The sequence below is a fragment of the Seriola aureovittata genome, chromosome 3, assembly GCF_021018895.1.
Source record: "Seriola aureovittata isolate HTS-2021-v1 ecotype China chromosome 3, ASM2101889v1, whole genome shotgun sequence".
NCBI lineage: Eukaryota > Metazoa > Chordata > Actinopteri > Carangiformes > Carangidae > Seriola > Seriola aureovittata.
In genome coordinates this window covers 12,228,206-12,250,486 of record NC_079366.1, presented here as the reverse complement: position 1 = coordinate 12,250,486, position 22,281 = coordinate 12,228,206, and the positions used below count along the sequence as shown (strand labels likewise).

Sequence of the window (22,281 nt, the reverse complement as noted above, 5' to 3'; positions counted from 1 at the left end):
TTACTGACCCTCTGTGTGTGCCTGTCATTGGTAGTGTGCTGCCAGCATGCATGTTCCTGGTGCATCCCAAGCTGCCAGGACTAACAGCTTCTCTGGTAGAAATGCTGGACATATTTTCACGTAAAATTACTACTTTTCCATTTCTTTCTATTCTAGGTATTGTTAATTTTAAATTCCCAATTCAGCTTTTAATTTTTATTTCTATCTGCACAGCTTGACCAAGTTATTTGTTGTGCAGGGAATGAACAAGGTAAGAGCATTGTTCATTCATCTCCCCAATGCATTGCACGATGTGGCCAAACTACACCAGGTGCTCCAGTCATTTGACCCATCCACGGACTAGTGAGTGTAATTCATTCTAGTTATATTCTACCCGTCACAAAATAGTAGCAGAAAGCTAATTGTTAGTCATTCTGCTTAACCTCTACTCACCCCTCCTTCCCCCTTTATCTTTCTTTTCCCTGTGTTTGCAGATATCATTTCTCTGGGGAAAGCAGAAAGCACCAATTGGGTTTATGGGGCATCAGTGCAGTTTGATTTTGTTATAAAGGCATCCCAATAAAAACTGGGGATGGACACACAGGGCAAGGGGCCAGTCCCACTCTAAAAACAATAGTGAGTCAACGTAAATACTCAGGGAGCATATGGTCACTATACTGTTCCCCTTCAATAAAGCCAAGAGATGGAGGGATGGAGGGAGGAGAGGAAAGTAAATGAAAAAATGGGAGGAAAATAAGTGATGAGAAAAGAAAAAAGAAGGAAAATCACCTGGGCAAGTTAAAAGTGAGAGAGAGAGAGACAAAGAGAGAAACAAAAAAGAAACAAACAAAGAAAGTTAAAAAATAAGACGAGAAAGAAGTTCAGACATAAATTACACAGCTGAATATGGTGATGCAGCACTGACATGCAGCCAATGTTAATATTTCTGCTAATATACCAAGGTTAAGCTAATGTAAGTATTTTTGCTGGTAATACCAAACATGACTAAACATGATTATAGCTGCAAAATGTTATAATAAAATCATGCCAAAAGTGAGATTTTGCTAACATCTACTGGGCAAAGACAATATTAATACGACAGTTTTGGAATGTAATTTCTTTAATACCCTTCAAGCTCCAAATCAGTTCTTACCATACCAGTGTCTCAAACATGCTTTTCATGCGTGTTATGCCTGTTATACACAGTCTGCAATGTGTTTAATGTCTAAGCGCAAACGCCACGTACCAAATGTTCACCTTGGCTCCAACAACTGGACAATCATCGCTGTAACATTTCTGTAATGATCCCAAAACAAACAAATAATAAAAGAAATAATAAAATGCATCGATTTGAAAAAACGATTTCATATTCTTTGAAGGGCTATGCGGAAATGCAAAGCAGGTCATTAAAAAATGCATTTTCTGTCTTGTACAGCAACATCTGTGGTACCTTTAAGCCAGGTACCATGGAAGCAAGCGTCATGCAAGCCATGCAACTTCTCCACATGGCTGCTGCTACACATTTATGAAATTAACTGACCTAAAATGCATAGAGGCAATATATTAAGAAACATTCCTTTGTGTGGAAGTAAGAGTAACTCTAACTCTAATTCAGGTAAAAACAAATAATCACACTTTAGAAAGCATCCAAAGCATAGCCAACATTATACTTTTCTACTCTTAGTAAAAGGAAAGAACAAAACAATCAAAACCAACTGGAGGGCGAAAACAGAGATAAAGAAAAATGTATTTGGAACTAGTTTGAAACCTACTGGGAATCTTTAAAAAAGAAGACATAAATGAAGCCCTAGAGATGTGTCAGTCGCAGAGAAGAGCCATTCTCTTGAATTTGAAAGGAACACAAAGCGAATATGAGGGCTCCTTCATCTCCCCGAGACATGGCTAATTCATCACGATGTAGGGGACATGTTACCATCAAGTCTTTCCGTGCCTTATTATCTTTACTTCAGCTCACTCTCCCTCTTACTCTGAAGTGGGCCAAAGTAAAATCATAATCAACTTGCTGCTCTGGACAGAATTATCCATGAATGTTCGAGTAATCATACAAATTCCAGACTCTGCATGTTTGGGGTCGCACTCTCAGCATGGCTGTGTGTGTGCAAAGCATTCGTCTGCCTACATTAAGTGCTTGGCTTCAAACATTTACGCGTGTGTGTTATGTGATCAAATGATTCAGGCAGAAAGAGTCCCAATTTTTCCATTCCGTTCACTTAGTAATTTCAGTAGCACCGGTCATCTGTGGGTGGTCTTAAGGTTTAATCAAGCACTGAAGAGAAAACTGAAAATGAGGCACAGCTTGATGTACAGCAGCATCCTTCTTAATCCATCTCACATAAAATTAGAATGAAAAATATTTCAGAAGTACTTCTGAAAAAGGATGTTCAAACTGAGCCCAGTTCAATGCCACAGTTTAAAAATGGAAGGATGCCACCAGAAAGAAGGAAAAGAAGGGACTTCAGTCACTTTTCCCCATTTTAGCTGGTCTTCATTATATTTATTAATCCATTATGGTGCAAAGCATAGTCTTTCCTGAATATGAAAACAGAACTAGCAGGGGTTAGTTGTTAGTGTACTTTCCACTTCCATTTAGTGTTTAAATGTATCTCAATAAAAAAGACTTGACACTCGAAAGCTTAAACTTAGACTTGAAAGAAGTGAAAATTATTTATATATATACAAGTGCTGTTACCCATAATTAAGTATGAATTCTGAGGGGCTAGCATTACCTCAACGCTGCAATAATTTCACTGCAGGGGTTGAGTTTATCACAATGCTAATCTCTTTTTTTTTCCTTTAATCATGACGAAGAAGCCACTAATCTCCATCAACAATCATCAAAGTTAGTTTTTGCTCTGAGGTATTGTTAATACAAATATTCAAATTTCTGTCATTGCTCACTTTAAAGGTTTTATTGGGAAGGGACTATAGCTTCCTACAGCCTTAGCAGCTAACGCCCAAGTGTGTACAAGTAGGCCTAAGAAATGGATAAACAGCATTTCTATGCTTTTCTGACAGAGGTATGGTAAAAAAAAAAACTAAAACAACAGCGATAGTAAACAGGTAGATGAAAAAGGGGGACATGACAAATGTTAGGGCAAACATCAGACCGAGAACACATACAGCAGATTAGCAATAATGTTTACCTGTTCATCTCTGTTGTATTAAAAAGCACTCGCACCATACCCATGTTGAATGTTAAATGCTTGCATTATAAAATCAATTTTGTGACTAAAGGAAACATCTCAGTTGTATTTATCATTCCTACCTAACCACTGGGGATCTTTGTCCAATCAAACACAAAAATCAAAAAAGTCTCAACTGTCACATCCTTGTTTCGAGGCACAAAAGAAGGACTGACCTGATTTCACTTGTGCTTGTGTGCAGTACTGTACCAACAGTAATTGGTGTTTCAAAAGGAAACTCAAGATGACAGGGACACAAAGGTGGCAACTGCCGGCTTATGTGAAAAGCAAAAGACAGAGAAAATGTGGAGGTGTGGAAGTGAGGGTTTTAGACTCACTAAAGGTCATGAAGTTGCGAGCCTGTCTGACTATCAGGTCAGTTGCCCTCCTCTTTTCTGCGTCCTAGCTGTACTGTGTCTCACTACTATGTGACCTTTAGCTCTAAACCCTCCATTTACTCTTCTCTATCTGTCTTTTAACTTTATGCACCTGTCCTCCAAAGCAGACTGTGCCAATCTGCCTGCAGTGATAATTTTTTATGGTCAAAGTCAGGGCCAAGCATACAATGCACATACAATATAAGGATATTAGAAATACAAGTGTAATTGGCCTTGTATGCTACCTCATTAGCCTCTGGAAGCCAACACTTGTATTAGTGCCTAATAACTGCGAGCTTAATGTGTTCCTAATTAGCCTTATAAGCCATTCACATTTGTTATTTGCTTCTGCTTAGGTGAGCATTCAGTCTCACTAGACTATTGGAAGAATAGCAGCTTCTTAGAAAGCTCCAAAAATATCACACGCATACCGGACTTTACTGTGCAAAGGAAACATTAACTACCTACATGGGTTACCTTAAAATAGGAATTTACCCCAGGTAAATATGCTGCCAACAACAATGAGCAGAGTGCAGTTAGTAGGCTTAGCTATACCTTACAAAGAGTAGGTCACAACATTGGTTATAAGGGGACAGCATGAGGACAGCTGTTATGAAAATAATTTTTAGGAAAGCATATAAAAACGAAATTGGCCTTTTTGATAAGTTACATAATTAATGATATTACTTTGTAGTTTGTATGTATCTATGTTTTACATATTGTCTGGTCTGCCTGTCTCATGTTGTGTCCCTTTAAAGCTTTTATTTCTGAAACATTTGACATAAATAAAATTCACTTACTTGCACATATGGTTTTATTCATTGTCTTTACATGCAAACTATTAGTGGCAAAAAACAAAGTGATATGGCTCAGTGACTCACAGACCTGAGTTTTCTTCCTCTTTCTGACTTTGAAGTATTACTAACTTGAGTTTGCAAAGGAAACACTTATTAATCATATAGTTAGCTTAAAATAGAATTTTACCTGAGGTAAACAGGCTGCCAAAAACGATGAGTGGTGTGCAATTTGTGGAAAGAAATTATGGCTGAGAAGCGTACAGTTATTTTCCATGAGCAATAAACTGCAAAATTGAAGCTAAAGGAGGAGAATAGGAAGACTGCTGCTACATGAAGGCTTTCTCTTTTGTTAAGACTTTTGTTCATACATACTGTAAAAACTGAGAACTGAGAGAAGACATTGTACAACATGACATCCTGTGAACGTCTTACATAATGACCACCAGACACTTGCACTGACATTTTATCACAACCTTGGTTTGATGAAGCAGTTAGACCTGAATGGGCTAGTGCCCCGACTAAAGAGCTCATTTCAGAATGAGCTGGCAATAAAACCACTAGAGAAAAACTGCTGTCCAGAACCTTTCTTGCTTTATTGCCTGGAAAAAAATGCATGCATTAAAGCTTCACTCCCTGCCCAACTACGCTGAATGCAGCCTTACAGGCTGTGGTAACAGTAATGTAACTTCTTCTAGCCCAGCAAGCTACAGCTGTCTTACCGCCAACTGCAAAGTGGTGTCAGTCTCACAAGGGAAATGGTGAGCTAGTTGCACTAATCATATCGTGCTCTGAGCTCTGCTGGTGAGACTAATTGGCTGGTCAATAATCTGAACAGCTGGAAAGGGGAGTGACCACCAGTTGCTCGGTTGAAACAAGGGGAGCAACAATCATCACAAATCAAGCTCCTCATTAAAGACATGATCTGCCATGCCATCAGCCATAGTTCAAAGAGTCTTCTCTTACTGTCCTTGTTTATTTCGGTGAAGACAATAGTTAGAATCATGATGAGGTTTTACTGTATTCCAGCTGGGCGTTTGTCAACTCTGAGAAAACTGTTTTTGACCACATTTTATGTATCATGCATCCAAAAGTTGAATTGTTTCCTGCAGCAAGAAGAGACTGTTGTTGACCATGTTTTAAAATATATCAGGTCAAAGACACCTGAGAATATCCTTCCATTAGTAGAAATGGAAAGAATATGGAACAGATGACTTCATGAATTCCCTGAGCCCAAAGATTGAAAATGATTATATTCATAATGTTTATTGCTTGTGTTTGATTTACTGTCTATCAATACATAATGCTTCCCTCCTTTCATCACCTACTGTCCCCTGTTCCTCTGCTGCAGTGATAAGTGAAGTGATGGTGGGCTTGTTGGATGTGTTGAAAAAACAACTTTGCCTCCTAATTTGATCACGTGCCTGAGTTCGATGCAGCAGAGTTTATGCAGTGATAGCTAAGTTGCTGCATCACTGTATCAGACTCAGTCTGAAATAACTGACATTTATATGCTACATCGCTTAAAGCTCTAGCTGTGTCAGGGTCTGACTGAAGCAGCAAAGAGAAACTTATATGGTTTAAAATTTTATCACAATGGTTTCAATTATATGACGGCCATCGTTTTCACACCTGAATGCCATCAATATTAGTATTCATTGCTTACTAACCAGCAACTCCATCACTGCGTGCGCATTGCACTGACAACCTATGAGCTCACGTTTCTTACTCTGGAAAAATTCAGAACCTGGCTCCATCCATGCTTTATTTCTATCTTTAGGCACTACAGTGCATACAAGGTCTGTTTTGAGTGGTGATCGCATTGAACACATTCATTAAAGACTTGGCTTTTACATAATCAGTTAGAATATATTTTAATATTTACCACTAAACCACATTAATGTAAGTTTTAATATCATGATAGTCATTTTTTCTAGTCACAGAATTAAAAAAAAATGTTTTAATTAGACTATGGAAAGTGATGGCCTTAGTATTGCATGTAAAGAAACAGCTGATGCATCACCTTTGCCCTGTTTTTCGCCAGGAAAAAAGGGAGTCTTAGTGTTCATCAAATCTAACATGCCCCCTGATTTCATTAAAATTAAACAAAATCACAATCATAAAAACATAAGCATAAACATACAGTATACAGATTACTTATGGACATTGCTTCTCATGTAGAGGTAAATGCCAATAAAAATGATAATAAATCTCAGGAATGCCTTTAAAATGCCTTGCAAAAAATTCTCTTAAAAAAAGTCCTAATGTCGTATCCTACATGTTTACAACCACTCCAATGACGTGCCTTTCTAAAAGAGTTAAACAAGTAAAGACAAAAAAGGGGTTGAGAAAAAGAGTAGGAGTGAAAGTGAGAAATTGAGAAGGAAAGAGAAAGAGACCAGGTCTGACACTAAATGGCATTTAGCATTTATCATGACTACAGCTATATGCTAAACTGCTTCAGTTCATCACGTTATATTACCGTATCGCTACGCGCACGCACGCATGTGTGTGTGTGTGTGTGTAGTGTGTGTTTAATAACTTATTTTGGGGTCATAAATAACCTGTCAGTTAGACAGGCAAGCTTAGACAGAATTGTAATTCCTAATAAATCTCAATGCAACCAGGCAGAGTAGGAAGAGTACTTTTCTAACTTCTTCTCTCAGGACTTTCACTTTCAGATGAATTTTTCTACCTTAATAACCAACGAAGCCTAGAGGTTAGAGCCCCCCTCCTTCACCCCACCACCTCACCACACCTTCCTCCTGCTGCATCTGTAATATTGCTCTCCCTGGTGTGACTGTGTTTGACTGAGTGAATGAGAAGCAGGAGAAGAGCTAGAAAGACCATGGTGATTACTTGACATTCCCTGGACAAATAAATACTTTCAAAAGGCTATGTTAACATAATTCAATAATTCATATCCAGTTCGATTGTTTGTAGGTGTAGCTTTACCTAACAAGAACTCACTCTGACCACAAGAGCACTGTCCTCAGGTCAAAACTCCAGGAAGAAGAAATCTGCCTCCCTCACTCCCCCTTCTCATCTGTACTTACCCTCTCATGACAAGTGTTTTCAATAAGGCAGTCTTATGACAGCTTCTCTACCATGCAGACACACACAGACACACGCACACACACATTTAGTCTTTAGCCCTGTGCAGAGTGTTAACAGGCTTTCTGCCAGTGAAGCAGAAAGACTAAGAGTTTAATAAGAGAGAATCATCAGATATCTGTGACAGGCAACATGTACACACACACGCACGCACACGTACACACACACACACACAGTCTCAAAAGCACACACATTAGGAAAAGCTCCACTATATCTAACAACCCAGTGCACAGTCAAGACTGCGTATATATAAGTGCATATGTGTTAACGTGTATATTTGTGTGTTTGTATGCATTCCTGTGTGTATGTATGTGAGTGTGTGTGTGGCCCGTGAACCGTCATGGTGACACAGGTCTGTCTGGGAGGATAAGAGTGTGACGTCTTATCAGCCAGAAGCCAGACAGACACACAAACACACACACAACCACACACACACACACACACACACACACACACACACACACACACAGTAGGACGGCATGCCACCTCATATCAGCTATACAGCAATGCCTGTCACTGTTGGGGTGGGTGGGAGGGGGAACAGCAGGAGGGAGCAAAGGGAGGAACGGAGTAGAGGCATTGGGGGACAAGTGGGAAAAGTTCAGGGATAAAGAAAGAAAATGAAGAAATGGGATGAGAAGAAAAGTGACAGAGAAGAGAAAGATGGGGGAGGGGGGGGTGTTACTGTTATGACAACATTTCCCTCTGGAGATAAGGAATGATGAAGACAGGCAGGGATGAATGATCAGAGAAGAGGTATGTTAGCCATTAGCAGTTAGACAGACTGTCCAGTAACCAAAAGGTCTTACTATCTATCTCAGCATTAGTTTGCCTGACACGACCATCAGACAACACTGAGATCTTAGCATGCTCGAGTTCAGCAGTCAAACAGAAGTCAATCAGCGAGTCAGTGACTAACTGAAAGATTATTGCTACATTCACGTAGAGATAGGAAAGACTCCCATGTTGCAACTTGCAAGGTTAACATCGTCGTCAAGAAAGTAGAGTTGGTTAAGTGAGGGTTCAAAATGCTGCATTGAAAACATAGCACAAAATTAAATATGGTTTTCGAAAAGGTCGAATGACTGGCTTACATGAGGCATCCTTCCATTTTATTTTTGCGTCAAGTTAAATGTATCTCAGAAAATACAAACTCAATGTTGAGGTTTTGATTGGTTGGTAACTGTAACTATAGACATCATTTAAACAGCTGGCCCCTGCAGTTATTAGACAGTAATGTAATCGAGCATGGGTTTGTCTCACTCGGCATACTTAATGATGAAATAATGAACAGGGTATAGAGGCGTAGTATGATGCAACAGCATTAACCACGCCCTTGGTATATACATATTTAACTAATTATATCAATATTATAAATGTACAACAAATATTCGACTAACGGCTTGAACTAACAACTGCTAGACGATCAGGAAAATCTTTAGTCAGGGGCAGCCCTAGTTAACTAGAATGACTAGGCAAATGTATGTGACATTGAGGTTTAGGCCTAATGCCTGAATATTTATTGAGTAAGAGACTGAAATTCTGATTGAGTAAATGACTGATTTAATAGTTACCAAGCCAAAGCAAAAGATAACATACATACATGCATTTCAGAGGGAGAAAGTTCCTATACCTCTGATTAATGGCACTGAGAAATTAATGGTCTTAACAACAAGGACATACCCTACACTCCTCTACGATTTAACAGGGCTGGTCCAGAAATTAGCCTGAGAAATCTTAGGAAAATGGAAAAAGCGTTAGGAGGGAGGGACAAGGAGTGGGAAGAAGAGAGCAAAGAGGACAAGGGGAGGACCCGATAGAGGGGAAAAGTAGAGAACAGAGTGAAAGGAAAGAGAGAAATCACTTCATGACACTACATAATTATAGAAATGTCAAAGAGGTGTGCAGAGAAGGTGGTTGAAGGAAAAAAAATAGAGGGGAGGTGACACAGGAGGGACAAGGGGTGGATAAGGGGACTGAGGGCGGTAGATAGAGATCCTCTGGCCACTCAGAAAATTAGTTACAGAAGTGTTGGAAAGGGGAGGAAAAAAAGGAGGAGGAGAGGGAGGAATAACAGAGGAGGAAAATGACTTGGGAACACAGGCCATCAGTCATTGGGAAAGCAGGCCTGACACTACTGCATCAATAATTCAGATGACTACAGCTAATGAGCGAGATCCAAACAAATCACCCCTGAATTCACTGGGAGAACATTGAAACATTTCACTGAGCAAAATATGGCACCATTATGGCTGCTTTTTAGCTGCAGTTTGGGCTATATTGGCAACACACAAGGGAAAGAGGTTGGATAGAGTATTCATTTCTCCTGAATCCTTGAAACATTCACATTTATTTTCATGAGAAAGAAGGGACAGAGAGAATCAACCAAAACTGGGCCCTGAATAAAAGAGGAAAACCATAGGAAAAGATCAATTTGACAAAAGACAGAAATGGGAAGAAATTAACAAAGACTGTGATAAAGTAGGTGGAATAGAAAAAAAAGAGGAAACTAAACAATGAAAGGAGAGTCTGTCGTCTCAGTGAGAGCACTAACAATGGAAATGGCTGGTGTAGCAGACAAAAACAAATGTAAAGACAAACCTAGATAGTGCTATTTGGCAGCAATCAAGCCCAGTGTGGTGTCTGGCATTGGACAGATGACTGTAACTAACACACACTTACACATGCAGGTGCACAGGCAGTAAACAACTTTGTTCATCCTCACTCCACACACTGACACCAGCACCTACACAGCATGGGGCAATATTGGAACTACAATCCGCTTTCCTTACACATCATGAATACAAAGTTTAGAGCTGACTTTACATGGAGGCTGTGCAGAATATTTTAGTAAACTCCAGTAAACTCCATGAACTCCATTTGTCAATAAACCGTTTGGTGATCATGCAGTTGTTAAAACTAAATGTTTAGTTTGATAGTTTGCATAATAGTCACACCTATGTTAGCTCAAGTCCTACAGTATTCATCCAAACACAAACATGTCACAGCCCTCAAGCTCATATGAATTATTTATGAATGTTAAAACTCAAATGTTAGTACATGCTAAAACAGCTCCCAAGTCAGTGGAAAGCTTGGAGCAGTTGAAAGGACTCTTAAGTCTCTAGGGCTGATTCATAAATATTTTTTATGACTACTGAAAATAGTGGCCTCATTATTAATGATGGGCATCCCTGTGTCCGTGCAATGATTCAATATAGGAACCAGGAACCTTTGTTGCATTGTCCTCTAGGGATGTCACAATACCAGAAATTTAGTAGTTGATACCAATGCCAGTGAAATTCCACGATTCTCGATACCTATTTCGATACCCCAGTAAAAAAACAAAAACAAAGAAACAAACAATAAATTCCATGCACTCTCTTTCACTCCTTAATTGAAAAATATGAATAAAAAAACAAGGAGCAGTGGAATGTAGCCTTCAAGAATTTAAAATATAATAAAAAAATTTAATAAATTTTTTATTTTATTTAAAATTAAAAAACTTTCGACACTGCATAAAAGAACAGTGGCATGTAGCCTTCAAGTATTTAAAGTAAACAATACTTTGCTAAAATATAAGCGGTAAACTTTTTATTGCACAGCATTTCAACTGTGGTTTGGAAAGTGCGAAGGTACTGTTTACAAACGGGCTTTTGCGGATCTAAAATCAACCCCTCATCATCTGCCTCGAAAGCAAAATATTTCAATACGCGACTCTTCTGGCTTTTTCTTTTGTCGAGAGCCGAGGTGCTGCAGCTGGACCAAGTTGTGTGCCTGAACTTGTCGCCATCTTCCAGTTGTTATTGCAGATTGACTGCGACGTTCGGAGAAATTATGCTCACGTGTGTTCTGAGTCATTCAAATGTTGCCAGTGATGCATTTAGTGTTAATGTTCTTTTAGACACGTTTTTGGTAGATTACTGTCACTTTTGAGGTAAGACACTTTTGTACTATGAGATAAGTTGCCCATACAGTTAATGACATCCTGCTTGTGCGCAATGAGAGCTGATGCGCAACTGGCGTGGCACGCACCTTATTCAACTGCCTCCCTGAACACGATGTGCATGTGATCTCATGTTACTTCCTAAGAGGGTGATTATCAGTCTGGTCATGTGTTGGTACTTTTTGGTACCTTCGATACCACGAAAAAACGGGTACCATTCCGTTTTGTGTCACGTGGCATCGACTTGGTACTGAAGTATCGGTTCTGGTGACAACCCTATTGTCCTCCCACTTGTTCTCGCTATGTTTCCTGACAAGGGAAGACAAGGCAGACAGAGCTGACAAATTCAAGTATACACACCACACATAAGTATTGAAATTTCCATGCTGGATAACACTCAGTATGATCACTAGCAACAACATATCTACATCACAGTCTGAATGCAAAGCAACAGATTTTCCCTGTAAGAACAGAGATGGTCTGGAGAAAATGATGCTAGTTATTTTACATAAGTATACATTTAAAACCAGCCTGCTCTCACCAAATGCGTATGAATAACATGTCATTTTCCTAATGTCATTTAGCACATTATCTGTATTCATTTATGCATACTGATAAATTTTTTTGGCTGTCATTTGATGCTATGTCATGTCTCTACTAACTCCCGACTCTCCTCCTATCCCTTACCCTTAAATCACGAGCTTAAAGTTTAAAATGTATTGCCATGACATGCGAAATGTCCCCCAAGTGGCATGCTATTTAAACACAATCCCATGACATCACATTGTTAAAACAAGTCAAAAGCTTGATATATATTAAAAGGAGCTAATTAATGGGTATGGCTATGTTTTCTCATAGTACCTGCCTGCACTCAAAAATCCATGGGCAGAAAGACACAGTGCAGATTGTGCAAACAGTGCGCTATGGTTTATTTTTTCGATGAACGGGTCACCTACAAAAACCAAGAGTCAATAGTGCTTACATAGTGTTTAGCTTCATAAGCCCAAGTTTAAACTCAGCAAGTGGCTTGGGTTATGCCCTGAAGGGCCCACCCAGTAGTTTATTGCGCCTCAGTGTGCAGAGGTAGCAGTCTCTTATTATTCCGATCCACTTATTAGACTGGTCCCTGGGTGTGGTAGCAAGCCCCGCTACTTTGCAATCTCTATCTCTCTGTAGATATATAACTCTCTAGATATATAATTCTCCTTGCCTCAGACTCGCTGCCCTGGACTTTTTTCTCTCTTTACCTCCCCTGACTCCATATGCCTAGGTATAGGAAGTGCTTACATTGGTTCTTTCTTTGTGCTGTAGTCAGCCTTAAGACAGAAACACAACACAAGCTAGATATAATATCCAGCAGAGCTGGGGTGATGAACGAGGGAGTATTGAAGGGATATAAATATTATTTCTCTCTCCATGACTATTTCTTTCATTCCCTGAGGGGCATATAGCAGGATTTAAAAAGGCAGGGGTCCAGCACTGCTGCCCTAACTTCGTATTTTATTTCTTTTAATTTATTTCTTTCTTTCTTACCATCTGTCACAATTTTGATACTTAACTTTCTCCCTTTCAGACTCCATTTTTATCTTTATATTCCACCCACCAGTACGTCGATCCTGATTAGCTCTAAGGAAAGGAAAATAAGGAAAAAGGGAAGTTTCCTGTGCTTTCTTTCACATTAAACTTCTTAGGGCATAAATAACAGAGGCCAAAAACTGTCACTATCAGTGCTCTGAGGTCTGGCTCTGACAGTAATACCATTTTCCATCAGCATGATACAGCACACTTTTGCTGCAGACTGTTGTACTGTACCATGCTGATCTGAAATTCCATTGCAAACTCATGAAGCAAGATTCCCAAGGCAACACATTCTGCCCTTACGAAGCCAGTGTGTGACAGTGACCACCCTCAACTGAATTCTGTCAGTTAACTGATTTGCTGAAGATGTGATTTCATGCAGGCAATGAGGGGAGGTATTTAAAAGACTAGCATGCCGCTATGAAGTAGAATGGCTATGGAGAATTTTGTTTCTCGCCTTCTTTCCTGCTCTTGACAGACAGAGGCACCAATGCATTTAATCCACAGTTGTAGTGAAACCATTCATTCCTTGCACCAGTAACACAAACTCAACACTTTCTACCGCTTTTTCATGTAGAGGACTTGTAGTTGTGCCTCCTTACTTTGTTAGATTTCATTACCTTCCCAGCAGTGTTTTGGTCCCATTTGATTTTGGTTGAAAAACAAAGAAATTGTGAATCAACATTACAGAGTCAATTGAAATTACACAACTAAAAATGGTTTTATAAATACAACTGTACCCTCTGAATTACTGGAAGGCTTCTGCCATGAAGCAAATGTAGACAACATTAAATTAGCCACCAAGACCAATGTCCTTGCTTGATAGGAATTGGTCTTACACTCTGCTTGCTTAAAGTGTGACAAATAAGAGTAAATACAAACACAGTTACGGCAGGAAAACATTGCCTGCGTTGCATGAGCTTGGCGGCTGACAATGCTGAAGTGCTGCAGGGAAGTATGTATGTGTGTTCACACCGGCTGCATCTCTGCTGCGATGCTGCTACAGCCAGCTCTAGCAGCAAAAAACATGATTGCGGCATCCCTAGTGGATAGTGTCATTTTCATGTAATGTTGCTGGTATGGTGTCAATATGACATCAACAGGTCTTTTCTCTATTTCTGCATGGAGACACACACATCACACGTGAATAATAGGCGAGAGGCTGAATCTCTAGATCACTCTACGCAGCCATGATGCTCTAACCCATTCACATGGGCACCAAAATTCTGCAGCCACCACACACACGACATGCATCCAGTGTGTTCCTGGCCTTAGGTTCCTATATGTTAGATGAGCAGCAAAACTATAAAAGTGGCCAACAAAAATGAATCCAAACAGCAGCAATTCCTACTTGACATCAAAACAAAATGACACCAATGTTTTTAAATCTCTTCTGCTCTTTCTCAACCCTTCCCCTTTAGGTAGACTGGACTGCAAATGCATTAATTGTGCCAATGAAAAAAAGACATGATCTAGCTTACCATGTAGCTGTTATTCTAACCATATATGGTTAGACCATTATAATAATTACGTAGTTATCATATTGTTAAACCAGTAATTTAATTATTATAATGATTGACTAACTGGTGAAACCGGGAGAGGAAATGTGACACATAAACACATAAATATACAGTGCTTTGAAAACTAACTTAGGATTTAAATACTGATATAACTGATGTTAAAGGACGGCCTTTATTATAACTTTTAGCCCATGTTACCCAGCCCTACAGCTCAGAGAGGTAAAGCATATGGTGGCCAGGGCAAGATGAAGGGCACTGAGGTAGAGCCAAAGTTGGTGAGATGAATACAAAGTGCTGCTTCACCATTTTGTCCATTTTCAGCTAAATAAGATCTTCCTGTGCCTCCTCCACCTTCTCTGCCATGGCCCAAGGCAGTCAACGGGGAAAGTACATTTCTCACATTATAACCCCTCAATATCTCTCCTGTGGCTCATTGAAAGTATGTCTGTGTGTGTTTGCGTGTGTGTGTGTCTATGTGTGCTTGTGTAAGCATGTGTACCCAGTTCCTGTCTGCTACAAGGTGCAGAGTCAAACTCAGATATTTCAGACTGGATGGACCAAAGTTAACAAAATTTAAGTTTTAAAGACAGTTGTCTCAATGTCAGAGACTCAAACTAATAATAGCTGGATAAATTTCAGTTGGGTAAGTGATTGAGAAATGCTTTTTCTGTCACTCATTAGATAATGTAGAGGTGTCCTTGAGACGGGCATTGCTTAACAGCAGACTGTGGCTATAATGGGCAGTTCCCTAGTGTACTTTTGTGAATGTGAAGGGAGGCATTGCTGAAAATAAGCACTGATGTTAGCAGACTGTCCCTGGGTTAAAAGAGTTTAAAATAGGAAGTATTCATTAATGAAAGTAAAACTGAAGTTTTAAACTTCTAATGGCAAGTGTTAGAGACAGTGCTATTTGGTTTCAGTCATCCACAGACACAATTTTTACCACAAAGCGTTGACAGAGACATACCATTTAAGCAGGATGTTGGTCAATATGTGGAACAGATTTTGCATCAAGAAAATGTAAATAGATGTATGTAATTATACTGGCCATTCACTGTGCTACTGTACTACTGTCTTCACTTTGTGTTTCATTTTGCAAGACATAACGATATGTTTTATTTTTAGAAATTTTTCTAATTCTAATAAATAATCTATATCTATCTATCTAATAAATAATTCTAATTCAAATGAATTTTGTCTATACTATAACTCCCCGATGCATGTAATAAGAAAATAAACATGACTAAAGATGTTGCTGTTTTATCTGAGAAAGTCTCCTAAATGTCAAAATTACAAGTAAGATTATAACATATTAATTACACATACATCACGCAAGCCATCAAAATCAGTGATAGAATAAATGCAGTGTTTACATTTAACTGCAGGGCAAATATGTCAGTCTCAATTATATTCATCAGTTTGCCCACTCATTCAAATGCTTTTCCATCAATGGTTAATCTGTCCATTTATGCATCAGGTTATTCGTCCACTCAGTCAGCTCTTTGTTCATTCATTTGTTGGCATATTCAATACTTTATTCATTCAAATATTTGTTCACCTGTCATGTACTCCTTCATTTATTCATTCCACAATTTGTCCACTCAATCAAATTTCTATTTATATGCAAAAGCGGCTGAGAAGAAAGGTGTTGATGAGGTGTTGAACTGTAAAGTTACAACAGCACTCTGACTTGGTTCAAAGCCCTTGGTCCATAACAAGATATTAAAACAAACTAAGGCTGCCCACTAAATGTCGACCATCCCCAGATTAGAACCTCATGTTAACAGGTGAAGCAACTGACTTTTTCATTTGCTGCGGCAGTGTATGATAACAGCATGGTTGGCTAAAAAGATTTTGTAGTGTTATCTCAAAATTATCTAACTGGAAACCTGAGCAGAGCAATGTGATGCTTCTGTCTTCACTGTGTTTCTCTTCACACTCTTGTCTGCACAGCTACAATACTGAATCCAGGAACCATTTCCAGTGCTACCATCCAATGTGGTTGCCATTTCAGCTAAAAGTGCTGTCACAAACCATGCAGGAGAGGTGCCACACAGAGCATTAGGACCTATCATTAGCAGGTGCATTACCAAACTATGATGAGGACACACTTTTTATTTCTTTTTAAATAAATGTGTGAAATCTGATGTTTGTACATCACAGAAGATGTTCGTTTTAGATGCCAAAATGGCACCAAAATGTGGGTCTCACAGGTAAAAAAAAGTACCTTCATGTACCTTCAAAAGTACTTTCATGTTAAAACATATAGTATAGTATAGTATAGCATATGAAGTAATGTCTATGATTTAAAATAAAGAAAATTATGTATAACAAATATCTATAACAAAGAGCAGGAATCACGAGCACATACCCTAATAAAATTAAGATGCTGTTTCATGTCATCAAATAAACATACATGATAAAGCACTACATGAATGAAAGATAGTGGCGTTTACTTCAATTGTTTTAAAAAGATCAGAGCATGCATGGACATATCAATAAATCTGATTAATAATCACAAAGATTACCACTGTTCAACCATCACAACTTCTCTATGTAACAGATTTCATTCTCTTTTGGGCCTCCCATACAAAATAGCACCCGCTCTTCTTGCTGTCACACCAAGAAGCAAACCTATCACCAATACATACTGATTATGAGTGACAATACGGGTGCATATTGCTAACATCATAAGCCACTACGTTCGATTCATTACAAAGCAGGTGAAGAGACACAGCCCTTACAGCCCAGCGACCAATGTCATATCGAGCAAGCAAGCCATAATAGCTTCCTCCTCAGCTGAAACAGACCTACTTTCACCTCAATAAAATGACCGCAAAACAGCCTCTCACACTAAACAAGCAGTAGTGAAATGCAGCTGTTCCGGAGCTGTGCAGCAACCTGAAATAAGGGTAGCAGGCAGCTAGCCATTACTGTGGTTGTTGTGTGATTATCGCATATCACTATTAAGCTACCGAGAAGTAAAACACAGCACTTCCTGTATTCATGATTTTCAAAATAAAATCATTGTTGGCGATAATGCAGTAATGTTTTGAAGTAGTGAAGCTAATCTCAATCTCTCTCAAAGAATAAACAATGTAAAGACGTAGGGATATGTTAGTGGTGCTCCCCCACACAGCAGCGTTTATAAAAAATATAGCCTACTATATCTACAATACAGTAGCTAGGCTACATTAACTGGTTAGCTTGCTATCCTGACCACCGTGTACGTATATTTGATGCAGAAAGCGAGCAGAGCTTAGTCACACACCACAAAATGTTAAAAAGACAACATGTAAGCAGTGTCTTTTTCATTTACATAATATGAGTAGCAATTATTTTCCCCAGAGACTAGATGACCAGACATTAGCCGCGACTAACTTCCTGTGTATTCTGGCTAACCCTCACGAGTTTAACGCACAGCAGCAGATTCAACCTGTACACCCCTTTCATTATACAACACAACAATATTCGCCGAAAAATTAATTCAGACGGTTGAATCATTACCTCCTTCTTCTTCTGTCCTCCCCCGGGCGGCAGACATATCAGCAGCAGGAAAAAAATCGACAGGACCGACAGGTTAGCGGAGGTTTTCGTCCAAAAAGACGCCATGACGGAAGGATGCTCTGACTGAGAGACACGTCTCCGCGCGCGGATTGGATTTTGTCTCGACCAATCAGAGTAAAGAGGATTGAAGTGCCGACGCCTCTGGGTTTTGTAGTTTTTGAGCCTGCCAGCGCTACTGACAGAAATGTTATACTAACCATAGAGTGTACATAGATTGTACATGATAGTAACACACTAGTAACAACTAGTAACACATTAGACAAGTGGTAGACTAATGGAAACTGCTAAGGCCACAGTAATTAAAGCCTGATATTTACAAATGTGTAATGTTATCACACTGCGTACATTGTAGTATGTAGGACTAGATAATGCTTTGTCACTTAACATCCTGACCTAAACAGTGTATTGACAACAGGGCTGTTGGCCTAATTCTGATCTGTATGATACAAAGAAAAAAAGCAACAACAAAAAGCAGTAACAAGTGGCTTTGTCACTGATTATTGACTTAATTGATTTGATTGTATAAATAATTGCATATAGTTTCTGGTTGGAATCCAAAGCAGAAACCACCATGTTAGGTTGGGTTTTCTGAACCACATCAGCTGACTGAGAGTTGTCTATGAATATTCATCAGAAGTCACCATACAAGATTAGCAATATTATTTTAATCAACATGCTGCCATTTTGTAGATTAATTCATTCGGTTAATTTTCTACTGTGAATGTGTTTCAGTCTCAGAACAAGTGACTGAGTGAAAGTTTCCCCCTGATTAAGTTCCTGGTCTGCACCTGGGCCTGCAATTTGTCAAAAGTGTGAACGAATGTGATGCCTGAGCCAAGGATCGCAGAGTTTTGTCTCTCTGTTTCTCTTGCTCATATGTTCTGGGAGGGGTGAGTTTGTCACAGACACTTGATAAAGTTAATTGAGGGGGACAAATGATTTATGTGAAACCATTGGGGATGACTTGTCTCCCTGTCTCCCCATGAAATTACACCTAAGCAATTCGTGACTAATGTAATGCAGTACATTAGCCTTGCAATAAATATTGTGTGTAATATTGTGTGAGTGCATAAAACTTTTCACACTTAGAGCACCTGTGTTAGGGTCATTTGCCATCAATCAGTTTCTGTGGCTGGAGTAGTTACTACCTTCATCCGCTTAAGTGCAGACTGTGGATTTTTAATGTATTTGATACTGTAATTGACACATGTATACAGATGTTATACACCTTTAAGTATCATGCAGTCCAATGCAACACCACAAGAAACTACTACCCCATTACCTTAACACACTCTCAGCAAAAAATAACCATTACGCCTTTAAGTATTACAATGGCTATTGTACTGAATTGCATTGCATTGGACATGGTTTTCTACTTTTCTGGCTACTTGGCATAATTCCCTATATCTATAACCCAGAGGCAACAGAAAGGAAGTGCCTAATCTAGTTTACTTTGTTGCATTCACTCTCTGATGTGCAAAAAAGGCTTCCTGTCTGCCTTTTAGATTGCATGCCTACTGAGGTGGTACACACTTATTTGACTCAATTCAGCTCTTAGACACATAATAGTACTCCCAGGTAGTAAATTGTATTGGAAATGTGCTGATAGACCTTTTCAAAGCCTTAAATTAATAAAGCTAATACAGACAAAAAAGCCAATTTATTTCATTCTTGAAAGTCCCTTGGAACATCTCATTCCACAACATGCACCATAACATGCACAACACACACATATGCATTGAAAATAGTACTGGACATTCTCAGCAATGCAGGGAGTGCTAATGTATAACCTTACAAGCAGGTATGAAAAACACTGATTACAAAATCAATGTAATTGGACACTGAGGTAGATGTTATGGTAGATGGCCGTTTGTGTGCTGATATGTTACAGCAAAACAAGCAGTGAGAATGAATCCCTCCAGCAAGCGAGTGAAAGGATGGGGGTTAATGGCCCAGTAATAGATGCATGAATGGCTTGTGCAAGGTCTAATGACCAGCTGGAATGTATGTATGTATGTATTTATGTATGTATGTATGTATGTATGACAGAACAAACTGTTTCATACACAAACTCTCTCTCACACATACACATGCACACATACATGCACATCAGAAATGAAACGCATGTTGGAATATTAAAGCCAATGCACTGTGAAACAATCAGTACGTGTTGCAGTCTTGTTAATCCACAGTTCATTCGCTTCATAGCAGCTCAATCATGGAAACATTCCCAGACTTGCTGGGCTTGGTTGCAAAATTTGTCAAATGACTCCCTTGGAATTGCCTCACATGTTTATTACATAGTATTGATGTCCCTGAACTTTTTAATGTAAAGGTCACATAAGTTAATAGGCTGTACCAAAGATTGCATCTAAGAAAGGTTAAATGATTAAGTATTTGGTCTATATAAGAAAATTAATAGAGTTTTTCTTCTCCCAACATTAATTAGCCTTATTTCATGAATTAAATAATAATTAAAATGAACAATTCTTAAGGTTACTGAGGAAACCTGGAACTCCCTCAGTCATTCGTCTTAAACAACAAGCAAAGCAATCGCTGACTCATCTCTGTTTTCATGTGCATCCAATATGTTATAAGCCAGCTAATGCTAACAAGTAACTTGCAAGTTGCTGTCAAACTTTGTGCTGCATGGCAACAGGAATAATGTGACCGTCCCATGAGCTTTTGCTCTCTCAACAGCTAGCAAAGCAAACAGCTGCACTTTGCATTTGAGCAGAAGAATAAAGCTCCTATCTGATCACAGCCTAGAGGAGCATTGTGAGAGGGAGAGAGCAGAGGGATGGAGAGAGAGACAGAGAAGCCTGTTACTGCCACTGCACAGCTGCATCGTGGTTCTTGAGAGTATAGTGAGGCAGGTAAAATACCACATGAGGATGGAGCCATCAGTACATCATGAGGCAAAGGAGCGAGGAGAGATCCATAGAAAAAGAAAGGGCAACTGTGAAACGCATGTTTTCACACATGAAAACCACATTTGACTGGTTGAAAATATCCTATAGGAAATGGTTTCACATGATAGATTCATGAGCCTTTTGTACAGGAAATTATATTTAGTATAGTACTTAGCCATCTTTGCTTTAACTTTGCAATTAAGTCACTGAAATAAGTGAGGGGGATTCTGTATATTTGCATATCTGGGCAAGCAGCAGAGATATAAAGCCTAGTGAGAGACAGTATGGAAGGAGAGAAAACTGTTTATGGTTCTTTAAAATGCAGGGGGAAAGGCAGAGGGGAGATTGGAGACGGGGAGAGAGAGAGAGAGAGAGAGAGAAGGAGGGAGAGACGGGTGATGTCATTTCCAGCTGGCACAGGACTGGGTGCCCATATCCGAGGTCAGCCGCTCCCTTATAAAAAATAACGAGGCCTCGGAAAAATGATTAATTGCCCGACAGCACAAAGTTTATAGAAAAGAAAGAGAGATGGTGGTGGGGAGGTGGAGGTGGTGTGGGTCCCTAAGTTACAGAGGAGCAGGAAATAGAAAAGGAGCGCAAGTGAGAGAGAGAGGTTGAGAGAGTGCAACATCAAAAGGGAAACAGAGAGAGAGAGAGAGGCAGAGAGCGAGCAAGAGAGATCTGGGGATAGAGAGGGATTGGAGGCAAAGAGACAGACAGTGAGAGGGGAAGTGAGAGAGAGAGAGAGAGAGTGAGAGAGAGAAAGTCATGTATCGAGAGAGCTACGAAAGAAAAGAAGAGAGAAGAAGGAGCAGAGAGAATGAGTAAGGCATTCATTAATATGATGTTCGTTATCTCTGACTGACTCCCTCAACAAATGTTCCTCAGTGTTCTCTCGTGTGCAATTCAATAGGCCTATGGCTGCGCGTGTGTGTTTACCTATGTGTACGTGTTCATCAAGTACCTCAGTGTGAACACATGTCTGCCCAGTCTCAGAGGCAAATGCATTAAATTGAACACAAGCCAATTGCACTTGAAGCCTATAGGACATCACAGCAGCATAAAGCAGAAAGGGCTGAAATGAACCTTAATGCAGAGGCTTTGAAGCTGCAGCAGAAAAATATTTGCGGAAGAGAAACATTGATGGCGTCATGGGGGTTGTCAATCAACAAAATTGTGTTGAAACTAAATAAATTGCACTTTTGGCTGTGTCAAACTCAGACATACATCCATTTGGTTTTAAGATATCCTGTGGTCTGTTATACACTACACTTTATTTGACTTCTATTATTCA

General features: G+C 39.3%; 1 protein-coding gene across 1 annotated transcript in view; it reads right to left on the bottom strand.

Annotated features, from left to right (window-relative positions):
* Nucleotides 1-18,168, bottom strand: part of tusc3 (tumor suppressor candidate 3) — a 67,706-nt gene extending 49,538 nt beyond the window's left edge. Inside the window, exon 1 of the mRNA XM_056372306.1 lies at nucleotides 18,016-18,168. Within this exon, the coding sequence (XP_056228281.1) occupies nucleotides 18,016-18,120 (105 nt within the window). The 5' untranslated portion in view covers nucleotides 18,121-18,168. The remainder of the gene's footprint in view (nucleotides 1-18,015) is intronic.
* Between the last annotated feature and the right edge of the window lie 4,113 nt (nucleotides 18,169-22,281).